This window comes from Paroedura picta, chromosome 1 (genome assembly GCF_049243985.1).
Source record: "Paroedura picta isolate Pp20150507F chromosome 1, Ppicta_v3.0, whole genome shotgun sequence".
NCBI lineage: Eukaryota > Metazoa > Chordata > Lepidosauria > Squamata > Gekkonidae > Paroedura > Paroedura picta.
In genome coordinates this window covers 203152243-203171201 of record NC_135369.1, presented here as the reverse complement: position 1 = coordinate 203171201, position 18959 = coordinate 203152243, and the positions used below count along the sequence as shown (strand labels likewise).

General features: G+C 49.4%; 1 protein-coding gene across 1 annotated transcript in view; it reads right to left on the bottom strand.

The window, feature by feature from the left end:
* Positions 1-1913: 1913 nt before the first annotated feature.
* TNFRSF21 (TNF receptor superfamily member 21) overlaps positions 1914-18959 on the bottom strand; it is a 74085-nt gene continuing 57039 nt past the window's right edge. Inside the window, exons 5-6 of the mRNA XM_077317110.1 lie at positions 5849-6068; positions 1914-3208 (exon numbers count right to left, since the gene is read on the bottom strand). Of these exons, the coding sequence (XP_077173225.1) occupies positions 2979-3208; positions 5849-6068 (450 nt within the window). The 3' untranslated portion in view covers positions 1914-2978. The remainder of the gene's footprint in view (positions 3209-5848; positions 6069-18959) is intronic.

Below are 18959 nucleotides of genomic sequence, written 5' to 3'. Positions count from 1 at the left end.
CCAAAGGGGTCCCGACTCCCAGGTTGAGAACCACTGACTTAGCTGCTTTCGTGCATGTAGTGGTTTCATGGGCACACATCGGAATTCTTTGGCAGCCTGAAAAACGCAATTCTCACTCCGCTACTTTCCCCTTCCTTCTCTAATTCATCAACATATTCAGTAAACGCATAAGCCGGGCTTAGGATTCTATTTCACTCCAAATTCTATGCTCATTCAAAGCAGCTGGTCTCATTTGTAGCTACACTTTATTGTAGTGCTGGCTCCCGGATTGTTTGCTTTCCTTTGCGATGTTGTTGCCTTTTCCGGATCCAGCACGAACTGTTCTCGAAGGCCGACTTGGGGTTCTTCCTGGCAGGCAATACCTGGGTCATGTCACAAGCAGCAGGAGAACTCAGTGGCCTAACTCCATGTAGAACCAGGATAATGTGCTCTCTGATTGCAGAGTGAGCAGAATGTGGTGTCCACGTGTGCAGCAGTCCCAACACCTACCCTCCCACCTTCCAAAACCACACTCCAACAAGCACTGTCCATGATACCTCCGTTCAGAAGCCTCCAACTCCTGCCAGGTACACGTGAAGTTGCTACAGGACGATCAAGTTGGATAATCGGAGACCAGTCCCAACTCTATGCCCTCACCCCTGCCCCTTCTTCAGCATCCATCCATTGCCAACTTTGCTTTAGGATGCTTAGGGCTGATCCTGCGTTGGGCAGGGGGTTGGACTAGATGGCCTGTATGGCCCCTTCCAACTCTATGATTCTGTGATTCTAACTCCTAGGGTCAAACAACTGTCAGGATCTGTGTTGGCACCAGCATCCTGCCATGTCTGAATTCTTCGTATTCTGTTCTCTGCAGGAGAGGAGATGGAGATATTGGTCCATGATCTTGGGTATGTTTGGGGGTTTGGGATTGTTTTTATTTTCGCTCCAGTCTCTCTGTAGGCTGCATGTTAACGTTTTGCTGATAGAGCCAGCTTGGTGTGGATAGCTAGAGCTAATTTGTTGTAGTGGTTAAGAGTGGTGGCTTCTAATCTGGTGAGCCGGGTTTGATTCCTCGCTCCACCTCCACGTGCAGCCAGCTGGGTGACCTTGGGCTCATCACAGCACTGATAAAGCTGTTCTGACTGAGCAGGAATATCAGGGCTCTCTCAGCCCCACCTCCCTCACAGGATGTTGTGGGGAGAGGAAAGGGAAGGCGATTGTAAGCCTCTTTGAAACTCCTTCGGGTAGAGAAAAGCAGCATATAAGAACCAACTCTTCTTCTTCTTCACTGGGAAGAGAGGAAGCTTCAGTGCTATCTACAGAGACATGTCTTTGGAGCAACAGAGTCTGGTGGTTGGGGTTTGCACCTGAGTGCAACAGTGTACCTGGGAAAGTGGGGAGGATACCTCCCAAAGGAGGATGGTGTGCTGTCACATGAAGGTGGAGCTGATGGGGAATATATCCATCTGTATAGGTACTGCAATTAAGTCTTAATGAAAGATATTGTGAGCTTAGTTTATTTTCAATAAATCCATCTTCCTTAACACGCCTAGACTCTGTTTATTTGAGAAGTCTACTGGAAACCTGACAACAGCTTCAGAACAAGGCACTTTCCTGGACTTAACCCCCCCTCCTCTAGCGGCTTATGTTAGAACCCAAGCTCTCAGAGCACCCAAGCGAGTGATGGAGGTTAAACACAGAAGCCTTGTCCAGTAGCAAACACCTAGTATTTTATTAATAAATTAGTACACCAGAAGGCAAGTTTTCTTTTCCAAAGTCATTCTCTCTTTCACTCCCCGCCCACCCACCCCCCCAAAAAAGACCAGGTTGCACACGTCACCCTCTGATGACTTTCTCTCCAAGATGAGCCATTATCGTAGACTGGTTGGTTTCAGGGGAGCACGGTACTCGCAAATGTAACAGAGGCGGGTGTCTGACATTGCAGCGTTTTAATTAAAAATGTGGAGGGAAAGGGGAGAAGGGGGGGGGAAAGTGTCAAGACCAAGGGGAGCCTTTGAAACTTGTAACTATTGGCCACATCTGCATATAAAAAAAGAACCCCACAAAAAAAGAGACAAATCAGTAAAATTGTACAGAATGAGAAACGTGACACCTCCAGGGTTGGTTTGTCTGTCTGGGATTTCCTTCTGGAGTCCAGCTCCAGGTGCGGCTTCAAAGTGAGCAAGCTTATGGAGGTCGGAAACAGCAAGGCGGAAAAAAAAATACTCCCCTTAGGTGAAGTGCAGAGAATTACATTCAGATGCAGGCCGAACAAAAAACAACAACAACCCCAAACTGTCTTATCGTCTTGAAGGCTGAAGAATTGGAAAAGAAGTAAAAATGCTTCGATTTTATAGGAGCCCAGGGCATTTAATGTTCTGTCCAGGTGCCAAAAAACCAACAGCCAATAAATAACTGTGCTAGCCTGCCGATGACTGAATGAGTTGATCTGCTTTTTTGTTTCTTAAAGAGGAGGGGGAAATGATTCAACTGGAAACTACTCCGTCAGGGATGTCTCAGAAGAGCATGAACAAAGGATGAGAAAGCCCAGAATGAGGGGGGGGGGGGATTCCAAATTGGAGAGTAAAAACAAAAACAATAAACCAACCACACCCAAAATTGATCTAATGGGCTTTAGAGGGAGATTAAGTACAAATCCAAACCGGGCAGGCTTGAACGGACGATCTGTGGTCTATGATTTCTTTTTTTTTTTAAAGTGCTTAAAATGACTCGCTGGAATGAGAGCAGAGAAAATTTCGGGAGCAGGAAGAGGGGGAAAAACAAGATCATTTCGATGGAGAGGATGCAGAGGATTGCAAATTGTCCCTCTCCCTCTGGCAACTGGAGAAAAGAAAAGAAACCCTTGACGAAAATACTGGCCACCAGTTCTATAAAACCTCCTGTTTGCCTGCAGTCAACTGTCTTTTGCAGGTGCCAAAGCGAGCACAGACGGCAGCCAGCGGGACTACGCGCGACGTGCATTGGGTGGCGACCGAGGCCTAGAGCAGATCGGGCAGGTGGCTGTAGACGGAATCCAGCAGAGTCTGGCTCGCTTCCTGACTCTTGACGCCGGCGATTTCGAACAATCGATCCAGCTTGTCCTCCGCCTGAGGAATCTCGTCGATGGCGTGCAGCTCCTCCGGGTTCAAGATGTGAAGCATGTCGTCGAAGATGGGCTGCAGGTCACAGGGGTCCAGGCGCACCTGGCGCAACACCGTGTCTTTCTTTTCTGCAGGGAGAGAAGGACGTATTCAGCGATACGATGTGACAGACCTGGACTGAAAACCGGAGGCAGTGACCTGTCCAAGGATGTGTGCATGAATGGCAATATACGGGCTTGTCCAGAGCAAGGAAAATGTTCCTGGGTTATCCTATCCCCCACTTTCTCAAGGGTGACAAATAACTGTGACAACTATGGCCTAAGTCAGGGGTAGTCAAAACTGCGGCCCTCCAGATGTCCATGGACTACAATTCCCAGGAGCCCCCTGCCAGCATTCGCTCCTGGGAATTGTAGTCCATGGACATCTGGAGGGCCGCAGTCTGACTACCCCTGGGTAGAATGTAAGAAGAACTCCTGTTGGATCAGACCAGTGGTCCATTTAGCTCAGCACCCTCACACAGCGGCCAGTCAGTTCTTCTGGAGGCCAAGACGTCCAAAATAACATCAGAAGAGCCCTGCTGGATCAGAGCAGTGGTCCTTCTAACCCAGCGCCCTTCATATAAGTTCAGAAAAAACAGGGCATAGAGGCCAAGGCCTTCATAGTAACATCAGAAGAGCCCTGCTGGATCAGAGCAGTGGTCCTTCTAACCCAGCGCCCTTCATATAAGTTCAGAAAAAACAGGGCATAGAGGCCAAGGCCTTCATAGTAACATCAGAAGAGCCCTGCTGGATCAGAGCAGTGGTCCTTCTAACCCAGCGCCCTTCATATAAGTTCAGAAAAAACAGGGCATAGAGGCCAAGGCCTTCATAGTAACATCAGAAGAGCCCTGCTGGATCAGAGCAGTGGTCCTTCTAACCCAGCGCCCTTCATATAAGTTCAGAAAAAACAGGGCATAGAGGCCAAGGCCTTCATAGTAACATCAGAAGAGCCCTGCTGGATCAGAGCAGTGGTCCTTCTAGCCCAGCGCCCTTCATATAAGTTCAGAAAAAACAGGGCATAGAGGCCAAGGCCTTCATAGTAACATCAGAAGAGCCATGCTGGATCAGAGCAGTGGTCCTTCTAACCCAGCGCCCTTCATATAAGTTCAGAAAAAACAGGGCATAGAGGCCAAGGCCTTCATAGTAACATCAGAAGAGCCCTGCTGGATCAGAGCAGTGGTCCTTCTAACCCAGCGCCCTTCATATAAGTTCAGAAAAAACAGGGCATAGAGGCCAAGGCCTTCATAGTAACATCAGAAGAGCCCTGCTGGATCAGAGCAGTGGTCCTTCTAACCCAGCGCCCTTCATATAAGTTCAGAAAAAACAGGGCATAGAGGCCAAGGCCTTCATAGTAACATCAGAAGAGCCCTGCTGGATCAGAGCAGTGGTCCTTCTAGCCCAGCGCCCTTCATATAAGTTCAGAAAAAACAGGGCATAGAGGCCAAGGCCTTCATAGTAACATCAGAAGAGCCATGCTGGATCAGAGCAGTGGTCCTTCTAGCCCAGCGCCCTTCATATAAGTTCAGAAAAAACAGGGCATAGAGGCCAAGGCCTTCATAGTAACATCAGAAGAGCCCTGCTGGATCAGAGCAGTGGTCCTTCTAACCCAGCGCCCTTCATATAAGTTCAGAAAAAACAGGGCATAGAGGCCAAGGCCTTCATAGTAACATCAGAAGAGCCATGCTGGATCAGAGCAGTGGTCCTTCTAGCCCAGCGCCCTTCATATAAGTTCAGAAAAAACAGGGCATAGAGGCCAAGGCCTTCATAGTAACATCAGAAGAGCCATGCTGGATCAGAGCAGTGGTCCTTCTAACCCAGCACCCTCTCTCTCACAGTGGCCCACAAGTTTGACGAGGGCCAACAAACAGAGCACAGATGCCGAAGCCTTCAGAAGAATTTCAGAAGAGCTTCTGATGGATCAGAGCAGTGGTCCACCTAGACCATCCTCTAGCTCAGGGGTAGGCAAATTGCGGTCCTCCAGATGTCCATTTGCTGGCAGGGGCTTATGGGAATTGTAGTCCACGGACATCTGGAGGGCTGCAGTTTGACTACCCCTGCTGTAGTCTCACAGAGTGGCCAGCCAGTTCCTCTGGAGGGCCAAAGGCAGGGCACAGAGGCCGAGGCCTTCATAAAGAACAAAGACCAGACACATTTTAACCCCTAAGGGTCTTCCTCAATGGTCAAGTAAGTTAAAATGCACTTAGTCGTAAAAGAAATATAACACTAGGGCATGCTAGGTGGCCCAAACTCCTGTGTTACTTTTGATATTATACAGTATATAGTACTGAGATTTTATCAAAGCTTTTAACTTTTATTATGCGTATGTATTTATAATAAATATTTGTATTTTAAATAAAATCCTTTTTTGCAGCTCGGGTTTTCGGTTACTCACTTGTTTTGTCAGGTTTGGTTTTTGGTTTCCCTTTTTGGTTACCTATTGCTTTTCTAAGAACCTCAGAAGAGCCCTGCTGGATCAGGCCAGAGGTCCACCTAGTCCAGCATCCCATTCTTCTGGAAGACCAAGAAACGGGACATGGAGGCTGAAGCCTTCCCCTGATGCTGCCTCCCGGCATTGGTAGAAGTCTATCGTTTTGGAGTACAAGGCACAGATTGCCAAGTCCGCATCCCTTGTAAATTTGTATTCTCCCCTTTTATCCGGGAAAAGAAGGAATCAACTCAGAAAGATTTCACACTGGACAAAACCCATCCACTTAGAAGCAACATCCCCACCTTTGGTAATGAAGGAGCCTGTTCGGCTCAGGGCCGAAGACCCGCTGGATGTTGAGTCGCAGCGCAGAAGAGGTTCCGACTCGTCCACAAAAAAGCACTTGTTCTTCTCCAAGGGAGACGGCTCCACGGGAATAATCGTCATGTCCGGTTTGGGATTTGGGGAGGGCGTGAGGCTGAGAGGGCCGGGACTGACCGGAAGGGTCAGCTTGTCAACTTCCAGCTGAAAGACAAGGAGAGATCAAGAGATGCTTGGCAGGTGAACCAAACTGCGATACCAAAGGTCGTACGGCAACTGCAGCGTGGATAAAGACGTCTGGCCAGTCCGCTTCTAGGGGGACTTAGTACCACCTGATTGACTTGGGGTAACTCTGTGTTAAGAGGAGGGGAACGCGAGGATCCCAGCCAAGGCCACCTGCTGCCAGGACTGGGAAGGACTCCCAGGAAATCCACAAACATGACCAGGAGGGAGACACGGCCGTTGTTTCATGCAGCGCTTGTTTATGCATCCCAGGTGCAAAAGAGCAGAGAGATTTGCGCTCATGATAAAATCAATTACTGGAACAAGGTGTGCTACGGGGGCGGGGGGAGTGCATACATCAGTGACTCTCCTGAGCTGGTCACTTGCTTTTAAACCCAAAGGGGGAAATGAAGGGCCAATAAATGCCGGTTTAGGATTTCTTTTTGTCTCAGGTCCCGAGACTTAGAAACGCTGCAGAGCCATTCACAAGCCCCGCACAGCTTGTGGCCTGCCTGTCTAAAGGCAAGGAGGGCACTTGGCATCCGGACTGGCGAGGTCAGTGAGCAACTGGCCGGGCCCCTGTTGGGGTCTTTGTAACCCAGGAACTGGAGCATCTTTTTGCCCTGCTGAAGGTCTCCGGTCCAATCCCCAGCATCTCCCATTCACAATGCTCAGGTGGTAGGAAAGACCTGGGAAAGCTGATGCCGGGCTGAGGAGATGATAATTCCGACCTTGATGGGAGAAGGGCCTGATTCAATACAAGGCAGCCTTTTGTGTGTATGACCCGACTTGTTCTCTCATATAGCCTAAGCCAAATTCTGAAGTTCAACACGTACACAGGGAACCCACACAAAAGCTGCCCTTCATGTTGGTCATGCACATGACAAGGAAACCAAGATGAAGGATCTCAAGGTTATCTAAAAGGAAGCACACCTCAGCTTGAAGCATGGACTCTGAATCCCTACCCCTGACAGCTCTCCCTCTTCTCTCCCACCCTTATATCAGGGGTAGCCAAATTGTGGCTCTCCAGATGTTCATGGAATACAATTCCCACGAGTCTCTACCAGCATGGTGGACATGGAGAGGTGGCCATGCAGCCTTGCTTCCTTCACAACTTCAAGACCTGTCCTTGGGTAGAGTGTTTGGCTTAGGCCAAGGAGACCTGGGTACAAAACCTTGTTTAGCTGCCATGTACGGGACCGTTTCTACCAATACCTCTCCTCACCCCCATCCCTGATGCTAGCAGTCAGAACTTGCTCAGGTTCTCTGGCCCCAAAGAGATGAAATTGGCCTTTCCACCCCGGTCCTAGAGTGGTGGAACAGGGGTAGTCAAACTGCAGCCCTCCAGATGTCCATGAACTACAATTCCCATGAGCTCCTGCCAGTGTTTGCTGGCAGGGGCTCATGGGAATTGTAGTCCATGGACATCTGGAGGGCCGCAGTTTGACTACCCCTTCTACCTGATGAGGGGCCTTAATGAGTTTCGCAGGGACTGTAAAATGGAGCTGTTCCACAAGGCCTATGGCTGAGACCCAGAAATAATATAAGAGGCTTCCATGATTCAAAGCCCCCCACCCCTCAACAAATTCTCTAAGAACATATGTGGCCTCCTTCAGTTCTACAACCATCTAAGAGGTGGCAGCCTGTCCATTGAATAAATGGGGTCGACTAATTTTAACAATGGATTTTGGAAATTTAAAACCTAATTTAAGGACTGCTGTATATTTTAAAGTTTTGTAAGCTGCCCTGGACCGCTAAGGAAGGGTGGGGCATAAGCGTGAAAATAAACAAGTGAACTGGGGCTAAACATGAATTCTCATCTTCACCTATTGAGTCACGGAGGAGCTGTGAAGATGAAATGGGAGAAAGCCCCTCTCTACTCTCATAAGATCCTGAGGAGGAGGAGGAGGAGGAGGAGGAGGAAGAGCTGGTTTTCATACCCTGCTTTTCACTGCCCGAGGGAGTCTCAAAGCAGCTTAAATTGCCTTCCCTTCCTCTCCCCATAACAGACACCCTGTGAGGGAGGTGAGCCTGAGAAAGAGACTGAGAGAAATCATGACTGGCCCAAGGTCACCTTGCAGGCGACATGTGGATGAGCAGGGAATCAAATCCGCCTCACACCACGCTGGGGAGAACACAGAGAGCGCCAGTGCCGTGTAGTGGTTAGGGCGCTGGTCTAGGATCCGGACGACCCCAGAGTCAAAGCCCTACCCTGTCCCACAAACTTGAAGAAGAAGAAGAGTTGGTTCTTATATGCCTCTTTTCTCTACCCAAAGGAGTCTCAAAGCGGCTTACATTCGCCTTCCCTTTCCTTTGCCCACAACAGACACTCTGTGAGGTGGGTGAGCCTGACAGAGCCCTGATATCACTGAAGAAAAAGAGTTGGTTCTCCACACAACAGACCCCTGTGAGGTGGGTGAGGCTGAGAGAGCCCTGATATCACTGAAGGAGAAGAGTTGGTTCTTATATGCCGCTTTTCCCTACCCAAAGGAGGCTCAAAGCGGCTTACAGTCACCTTCCCTTCCCTCTCCCAAAAACAGACACCCTGTGGGGTGGGTGAGGCTGAGAGAGCCCTGATATCACTGCCCAGTCAGAACAGTTTTATCAGTGCTGTGGCGAGCCCAAGGTCACCCAGCTGGCTGCATATGGGCGAGTGCAGAATCAAACTCGGCATGCCAGATTAGAAGTCCGCACTCCTAACCACTACACCAAACTGGATGGGTGGTCTTAGCTAGTTTCTTCCTCTCACCTTTCCCCACGTCACACCCTTGTGGTGAGGATATAACAGAGAAGAGGAGAAGGAGGTAAGCGGCTTTGGGTATCCCTTGTGGTGAACGGTGGGGGATAATTGAAGCAAATCCACAAAAATCCTAACAATCTAATTTCGCTTGCCTGGGCTGATCTCGCAGCAAAGAACAGATGGTCCTTGCCATTGAGTCTGCGCTTAGATAGACTTTTTGGTACTTCTCCAACCCTGTGGTCCTCTATTCGACAGGCAATACATTTTTAAAAGTTTATTTTAAAAGTGCCACACATCTCCAAGATCGCACTGGACCAAGCGAGACCCAAAGAAAAACAAAAGCCCATTTGTACAGTCAAACAAATCTACACGTTTGTATATACAAGTTTTCCTAGAGGGACCTCTACTGTCTAGTGCAGGGGTAGTCAACCTGTGGTCCTCCAGATGTCCATGGACTACAACTCCCATGAGCCCCTGCCAGCAAACGCTGGCAGGGGCTCATGGGAATTGTAGTCCATGAACATCTGGAGGACCACAGGTTGACTACCCCTGGTCTAGTACATGGGTAGTCAAACTGCGGCCCTCCAGATGTCCATGGACTACAATTCCTATGGGCCTCTGCCAGCGAATGCAAAGGAAAGGTTGAAAATAGCTATTAGTTCAGTCAAGGGAGAGTCAGACTGATGGAGGGAAGCGTATGGTAGAAGGCTGGCTGGGAAAAGGCCAACTTGGAACAAAGAACCCCCGTTGACTGAATCAAAGCAGTTCAACAGAACGGAAACTTTGTCACCCGTGCCTGATTCAGTCCAACATTATGTTCAGCCCATAAATTAGTTTATTCCTTGTGGACTGGACGTGCACCATCTCAGGAAAAGCAGCACACATGCAAGCCAAAATCTTGGCCTATACGTATTTATTAGGATTAGGATACAGCAACATTCTCTGCGGCATCGGGGTGAGGGGTAATTACTAAAAAGGACCAGACAACCGTGTCCTGTAGCCTCTCTAGGAGCGACAGAGCGAATGTTTGGTATGTGCCATGGTTATGGCTCTCTTTCTTTTAAAAGAGGCAAGACGGGCGGAGAAATCTGCTTGTAACCCCAAAGGTTGTGGAGGATGTGGGAGAATGAGAGTGAATGAAAAAGGGATTCCAGAGGCTTGGCCAGTGCAGCAAAGGGGAGCCAGAAGACCCGCTGGCAAGCCATGGGGCACCCTTAGGCCAGGGAGCCTGGCTTTAAGCAATAAAGAACAAGTAACACAGTGCCAAGCCACTGTTGGCAAAGGTGAAGAAAAGAATGCCCTGAGGGTGGAGTCTTTCAGGATAATTTGTCCCAGGTACACTGTGGGTCAGACCAAGCCTTGGACAAAGGCTGGGCAGAGTTTCCTAGGAGGCTTACTGACAACAAAGAGTGTCAACTCCCATTTCCTCACTGCTGTAAACTGCTGAAGAGAGGCCCTAGGCATTTCAGAAAACTGGAAGTTTCCCTGTAAGGTCATGCCATCTCAAAGTGGGCTCTAGACTGAATCTGAACTTATACTTTGAATACTGCTGAATTTAGATCGATTTGAACTCGGGTCTTCCTCTATCCCCCCCTTGAAACAGAAAGTGTTTTGCATGTGATTAGAAAAGGGGGGGGGGGAGCCAAGCATGGCAGGAGCCTCTTTCTTTCTTTTCTTGAGGGGGAGAGAGAGGATTGGAGGCAGCAGAGGAGGGGGAATAAATCCAAGGGGGAAATCTCTGCCGAGATAAGTTAAGACTTCCCCCTTTAAGGGAAGCCTTGCAACCTGAGAACAACTTGCAACCTGAGAAGCCTTTGAACTGACGCCCTGGCCAATCAGGGCTTTTCTACAGCGTTGGAGGCTCAAGGCAGCAAGTTGGGGAAAGCAGAGAGCTGCACCTTTAGTCATGATGATTTTTCAAATATCGAGGGTTATATCCACTCCAGGATATCGTGGGGGAAAGGTAGGGTCACTCCGGATCAATCCTGCTTGTTGCAGAGGGAAAATTTAAATAGCCCCAAACCAAAATCAAAACGGAAATTGCATTCATTGTAGACGGGAGGGACTGAATTGACCTGGGACTGGAATAAAAGCTCAGTGCAGATTCAGCCCTGGATTTAACTCAGAAAAGCATTATTCTCATAATACTGAAACCTGGATCATTATTGGGTTGCAGCTTATATAACCAGGTATTTACAAAAAAGATCAAGTGCCTCAACAATTACCCACTGATTCTATCCATAAACTGAACAGTATTCTACTCCACATACAGATGGAGTTATGGGGTCACGTGGCAGCCCCCCGGTCCAAACGAGGGGTCTGGCTCACTGGCAGACAATATCCTGCCCCCGAGACATTGCCCCACTTAAAACAATGTGTTTTGATCTATGCTTCCTGGCTGGCGGTATTGCAACCCCACCTGTGTTTGCCGTCAGCCCTCGAAATGACGTGTGTTGCACCATTTACAGCTGTCTAAAAAAACATGCCATGCCTGTAAGTAACTGGTGCGTGACGTGAGTTTGAAAAACGATTTTTTAAATGCTGGTACTTTCTCTGGGATGAAAAATGACACCTGCTGACTTCATTCTGCAGCTCTGTTGGTTTGAACATCACACGCTTTCCTCACATCACAGAGGGTGCAAACGCTCTTTTTGTGTCACACCGACCAATACAGCAGGTAGGGAATGGCCACTGTTGACATGAACGCATAAGGCAGACTCTCCCACAGGTTTATTTCTATAAAACGCCAATCTGAGTGGGGAACCCACCGAAGGGCAATTCCGACGTCCTTCTACTGTGCAGCAGATGCTGGTCCACCGTAAAACAAAACTTCGCCTTGAGCGGTGTTTTCTTTAACAAAATGGTATTCAAAACATTATCCATTAACTTATAATTGCCGTTAACTGGTTTTTGCTAGCTCTCTTTCAAGCCGGGTGACACGCTTGCCTAATCTTAATCGGATTTAAAAATTAGTCTCCTTTACCCATACAAAAACAGAAAAGCTTTGAGAGGCAAGATATTATGCGGCTTGAGGGCCTTTGTTCCCTATTAGCCGTGGACAAGGGAAACTCCCCGTGAGTCACTGTTCCAGCCCTCAAACACCTACGGTCCCGACCCGAGGCAGAAGAAACAGTCAGCCCCACCGCAAAACCCCAGGCTTATCCATACGGGAGCCGGCTACGGAGGTGTGCCTTCATGAGCTGTCTGGCGTTACTCACTGGGATTCCAGTTAGACCCTAAAACAAATTAGCAGCTTTGACGAACTAGCAGCTTGATGAAATGAGGCATGACTCAAAGGATGACCGGCTGCAGATCTTCAAAAGCGGACCCTGCTTTAGAAACCCGCCCACGGAATTGAGGGTGGTAGAGGGCAGGCAGGGAAGGCAGGGAGGGGACGGGAGCAGGGGTGGGGGGGGGGCAGGGGAAAGCCCAAGAGAATCCAGGAACTTGACAGGCTTAACTTCGCCCCCCCTATGCCTGTGAGGGTGAGATTCGTCCCAGAGTGATATGCCAAGGCTATGAATCTAGTGGAGTGCTTCGGGGTAGAGGATCGTCCATAATAGCCAGCTGAAGGAGTGACACGATTGCTTTTAATGTGAGATTCAAATGAGTAGCCGTGTTGGTCTGAAGTAGCACAATAAAATCAGAGTCCAGTGGCGCCTTTAAGGCCAACAAAGATTTATTCAAGGCATGAGATTTCGAGTGCAAGCACTCTTTGTCAGACTATGAACTGACTATCATGATAGTGGGAATATATAAGCAAAAGTTGCAGGATTAACTTTTGCTTATGGTCATGATGGTCAGTTCATAGTCCGAGGAAGAGTGCTTGCACTCGAAAGCTCACACCTTGAATAAATCTTTGTTGGCCTTAAAGGAGCTACTGGACTCTGATTTTATTGTGCTTTTGATGAGGTTATGACAAGAGCGAGTACAGTCTCCTCACTTCCCCTCTCCACCACATCTCCTCCGTCAATATGGTATTACGCATACTCGGGCCTACATGTAGACGCAGAAGAGGAAAGCGAAACTCACACCCATGCGCCCCTTTTGCCAAGCGTTTCACACACAGGAGCAGTAGTAATAACCATCATTGTCACTGGCTAAAGCTCCTCACAATATTCACCTGCTCCATACTCATGATGAAGGCTGGCTCCTGATTTTTGCTGGACCCTGAAAGTGCTCGCCTTGACCAGGGCCTTTTCTGAAACATTAGAGCAGGGGTGGGCAAACTGCGGCCCTCCAGATGTCCATGGACTACAATTCCCATGAGCCCCTGCCAGCATTTGTCCATGGACTACAATTCCCATGAGCCCCTGCCAGCATTTGCTGGCAGGGGCTCATGGGAATTGTAGTCCATGGACATCTGGAGGGCCACAGTTTGCCCACCCCTGCATTGGAGGCTTCCAATGGTTTCATCTGGCCTTCTGGGCCACAGAACTGACTGTAGGTCCAGAGTGTCCTGAGTATATCTTTTTATGTAAGCAGCCTACTGGCTGTAACCATTATTGTATGTATTGTTTTTTTTTTTACGTATGCTGGCTTTATTTGATGCCTGACCATGGGTAAAGGCGGTAACGCCAAAACACGCCTGGTCAGTGTGGGCACTAGTATACATGTGGGCATCAGTTTTATTGAAGTTATGCCAAGAGCCATTGGTTTTTAACTTGATTCATAAATATTAGTACTGTATTTTTAAATAAATACTTGAATTAACTTTTTAAAAATCGTGTTCTGCTCTTGTTTTGACACAATCAAAAAGAGCACCCCTCCACAAAAGGCCACAAATAACAAACATATACTGTATATACTCACATATAAGCCGACCCACATATAAGCAGAGGGACCTAATTTCACCACAAAACCCGGGCAAATTTATTGACTCGCGTATAAGCCGAGGGTGGGAAAAGTTCCATCATCACAGGCTCTCCCATTCAGCCTCCCCCCCCCCAAATACAGAAGGATGAATAGCTCCCGATTTTTGTACCCCGCTTTTCACTAACCAAAGGAGTCTCAAAGCGGCTTACAATTGCCTTCCCTTCCTCTCTTGATGCCAGACACCCTGAGAGAGCTCTGACAGAACTGCTCGGTGAGAACAGCTCTGGCAAGAGAACCAAACAGTGGGCCCCAGGCCAGCAAACCAGAGCAGAACAACCGTACCCAAAGTTGGCAACCTACTACAAGAAGTAAAACAGCTACCAAACTGGGAGAATGGAGAACTCTAACTACAACTGCAGTGCCTCCCCAGAACAAAACGCTGAAATACTGTCAAAATCAACTTTTAAAAGAAACATAACCCCAAGAAGAAAAGCCAAACAATGCTGCCCCTCAGATAAAAAAAAGAAAGAAACACTAGGAGAAGGAAACAGTAAAGGTACACAGGTCTACCCTTGTCCCTGACCTGGAAACGTCAGCTAGTGCAGGGGTAATCAACCTGTGGTCCTCCAGATGTCCATGGACTACAATTCCCATGAGCCCCTGCCAGCATTTGCTGGCAGGGGCTCATGGGAATTGTAGTCCATGAACATCTGGAGGACCACGGGTTGACTACCTCTGAGCTAGTGCAAAATGCAGCTGCTAGGGTCCTCACTGGCACATCTTGGAGGGCACATCCAGCCTGTGCACTGGTTGCTAATTGCTGCCCGGTTCCAGTTCAAGGTTTTGGTTTTAACCTTTAAGGCCGTACGCGGGTTGGGACCCACATACCTGAGGGACCGCCTCTCGCCCTATGCCTTCCGCAGGGCCTTATGCTCTGTGGGTGATAATCTATTGGTCGTTCCCGGCCCCAAGGAAGCGCACCTAGCCGTGACTAGGGCCAGGGCCTTTTCGGTCCTGGACCCTACCTGGTGGAATGAGCTTCCGGGTGAGCTGCGGGCCCTGCGGGATTTGTCAGCTTTCCGCAGGGCCTGTAAAACGAAGCTCTTCCACCAGGTCTATGGTTGAGGCTGGGGTCAGCGAATCAGGGACATCGCCCCCCCAGGGAGCTGGAAGTTACATTGTTCCCCTACATCTTTCTGTATTGATAGTGGGGGAAGGAGAGGGATGGGGTTCTTTTCTTTCTGCCGTCATATTGGTATTTGTAATGTTTTTAATGGGGATTTCATGGGATTGAAGAGCCTCTTGTGGCACAGAGTGGTAAGGCAGCAGACATGCAGTCTGAAGCTCTGCCCATGAGGCTGTGAGTTCAATCCCAGCAGCCGGCTCAAGGTTGACTCAGCCTTCCATCCTTCCGAGGTCGGTAAAATGAGTACCCAGCTTGCTGGGGGGTAAAACGGTAATGACTGGGGAAGGGAATTGCAAACCACCCCATATTGAGTCTGCCATGAAAACGCTAGAGGGCGTCACCCCAAGGGTCAGATATGACCCAGTGCTTGCACAGGGGACACCATTACCTTTAATGGGATTGAGACTGTTGTGACCCGCCTCAAGCCTACATGGAGAGGCGGGAGATAAATCTAATAATAATAAATCTAATAATGATAATGATAACGATAAAATCCCCAAGCACCCCCGTTATTGGTTTGGCCACTCCTGCGTCAGGATGATGGGCAAGACCACACCTGAGACCCTGGAGAGCCACTGCCAGTCTGAGGAGACAGTATTGATTGTGACTGACCTTCGGTACAAGGCGGATTCCTACGGTGGATGCTATGAAATGCTATGCCTACCTGTGGCTGCCTGAGGAGCTGGAGGCAGGACAATGTATTCATTTACTTATACCCCACTTTACTCCCCAATGAGGACCTAAAGTCGACTACAACAGTATTCCCTCCTCCTCCATAGTATCCTCCCAACCATCAACCTAGGCTGAGTTTGTGCTTCACAGAAGTAATTCTTGGCCTCCCATGATGTGACTGAACTGGCACACTCTCTGATCCAGACTTACTTGCAGCTTCTTTCAAGAAAAGAAGAGCTGGGTTTTATACTAACTTAAGGAGTCTCAGAGTGACTTACAAATGCTTTCCCTTCCTCTCCCTCCAACAGGCCCTTTGTGAGGTGGATGAAGCCGAGAGAGCTCTGAGAGATGTGTAACTGGCCCAAAATCACCCAGCCAGCTGCATGTGGAGGAGAAGCAGGGAATCACACCCAGGTCTCCAGATTATAGACTGCTACTTTTAGCCTCTGTACTGTGCTGGGTCTCATTACATTACAGCAGGAGTAGTCAAACTGCGGCCCTCCAGATGTCATGGACTACAATTCCCAGGAGCCCTTGCCAGCATTCGCTAGCGAATGCTGGCAAGGGCTCTTGGGAATTGTAGTCCATGGACATCTGGAGGGCCGCAGTTTGACTACCCCTGCATTACAGCCTAAAATCAATCAAGTCCATATTAATATGAAGCATTTCGCTGTCTCCTTGGTTTGGGAATTCAGAGAAAGACGCCTGCTGCAGTTTCTCTGCGTTGGCTTTCTACTTCTGTAGCAAAAAAACCCAACAAAACAAAACAGAATTTCCTGCCGAAGTGCAGGGCGCAATCTTGGAACAAGTGTACAGGAAATTTTGTTTTTAAAATACCTTCTTAAAGAAGAACGCAGAAAGCAAATGGACAGCTGAGGGAGGGCTGGGGAGACAGAGCTTTGAATTCTTTATCATTATGTGAGGCTGAAAAGATTAGCTGGTTTCACCAAGCCAGGGAGTCGCTCCCCATCCCGTCTTCCGGCGCATGTCAGTAAACTGCAGAGCGCTGCCAGGGAAGCTCTGCTGACTCACTCTCCGTGCTTTGCTTGTGGAAAAACAGAGGCCCCTCGAACACACACACACACACACACACACACACACAAACACACACACAGAGTACACGCATGCTCGGCCAAATGCAATTCACCATTTCCACAAAGCGGCATTCATATAAGTCCAGTTGAGTGCTCGCAACGGTACATTACACAGCTCCCACGCTCCGGGAAGGGAAGCAAACATAAAAGGCGAGGCACAGTTACCGAAACTGTGGGGGGGGGGGGGAGAAGCCAGCTTAGGGCTGAAATGGCAGGCAGAGCCAGATTGCTCAAGGGTGCACCGAGGGTGGACTGCATCAGAGGGAGGGCTGAGCAATCTGACTGCTGGTACGGAAGTTCAGGAGAACATTAATAAGGATTAAGGACAAATATCCCCAATGCGAGAAATCCCGGAATCTACACGAGAGGTTCCCAAATGTGGGTCCTGGGGGGGGGGGCGCCATGTCTCCCACAAACACCTTTCCTGATGCCCGCCAGATGTTTAGGGAAAGTGGGTGGGGCTTCTGATTGGCCACCGGAGGTCTGATTGGCTGTGCAAATTAAAGTCACGTTTTAGTGGCGGCCATCTCTGGGGATCCCTAACTAAGCTGTACCCGCAGATCTTTCGTGGAATAGACATTTGAGGATTTAACAGTCTCTTTCTGCTTGAGTTCCATCGTATAAAGCAGGGGTAGTCAAACTGCGGCCCTCCAGAGACTGGCAGGGGGCTCCTGGGAATTGTAGTCCATGGACATCTGGAGGGCCGCAGTTTGACTACCCCTGGTATAAAGAAGCCCTTTTCAACCTTTTGACTGTGGAGGAGCCCCTGAAATAATTGTTTCAGCTGGCCACACCCCCTGCCACGCTCCGGAAATGAATCCACACTTATCTCTCCCTTTGCTCCCTTTCCCCACCTTTTCTACTACTATGCTGGCTCTGAGGCCAGAAAGAAGAGTAGGAGCTGAGAAGACAGCCCAGACCCCCACCACACCAAGCCCCTTCAGAATTCCCACGGACCCCCAGGGGTCGGCTGGGAATCCATGAAATATAGTGTTGTCCTAAGCTCCCCTAAAGGGGGGCTTTATATTGCATGCTGAAACAGGGAAGGTACCCTTACGCAGGGGAACTTAATTATGGGGTCCACATAGGACGGCCAACAGAGGACGGCCTAAAATCCTTCAGGATCAAGGAGATATCCACCTGCTTGTATCCAGAAATCCAAGCAGAGGGATCCATTTGCAGGTATTCCTTCCAGAGTAAACCTCACTGCAGATTGCATTTTCTCTACCCCTTGGAACATGAGACGGATTGTGCAGATTGGGATTGCTGCTTGTTTCAACTCCGGCTGAACTGAATTTTACACTTCATATTATTTATTCTATTAAGCAATGTACTGCACTTTAAGCTTCCGTGAGCCAGCCTACAGGAGCCTACAGGGAAGGGTGGCCTATAAAAACAAATGGAAACCAATAAATCACACACCCCACCCTGCAGCTTCTGTTCCTCTTCTAGTGGGAAGGTGAAGAATTGCTCTTAGTGGTAAGATGTCTGCCTCGTCTCCCTCCTGGGGCAACAGAGCAGCCGGGGAGAGCGGGGATCAGGCCAAAGGCCCAGAAGAAACGCTCTCCCTTTCCTCGGCACAATTATTTGGAAGTACCAAGGCTGGTGAGTCAGCCCTGCATCTCTCAGCACCTTCCCTCTGGTCCGGCTGCTTCCCCGAGGCTTGGCCGTGAGCCCCGGAGCAGAATGCGGCCCTCCCCAGGCATCTTCCCGCTCCGCGGATTGACTAGACTTCAGCTGGCAGAGAGCAGCCTTGTCTCTGAGCAAAGAAATCCCCGGCCAGCCGGCCAGCAGGGCAGGGCAGGCAGAAGAGGTCAGGAGAGGACAGGACAGAGGGAGGGGCCGCTTGCTGCAGTTGCTCTGAGCAATTAGCTCCGGTTAGCGCTACCGGGATCCTTCCAGGCAGCCAAGAAAAACAACACTCGGCCCCTCCCAGGAAATAATTTAATTTCTGTTTTGGTCAAGTCTCCGAGGATGGAATCACCGGATTCCAGCAGCTGTCCAAACTGGACCCCCCCCCTCTAGACTCACAATCAACTGGAGCAGGCTGTGATACACACACACGGAGCACACAGTGTTGTGTTCTGCCCCCTGCCCCGCACCTGCACATGAGAAGCTGCAGCCTCCGGACCTCGAAGGATCTGGGGACACAAAACCCAAGGAGGCACAGTGGAAACCAGCAGCACTCCTGGTGCGCCAGCCCATGCGGGTGTCCCTGGTCTCTCGGGATGATGGCGGGTGTCCCTGGTCTCTCGGGATGACACCTTCCCAAAAGCAAACCAGCACAATCGGGTGGCCATGTTTGCCCGACTTTCCGGCCCCACAGAAGCATTAACCTAAATACAGCAAATGGGCATTATGCAGCG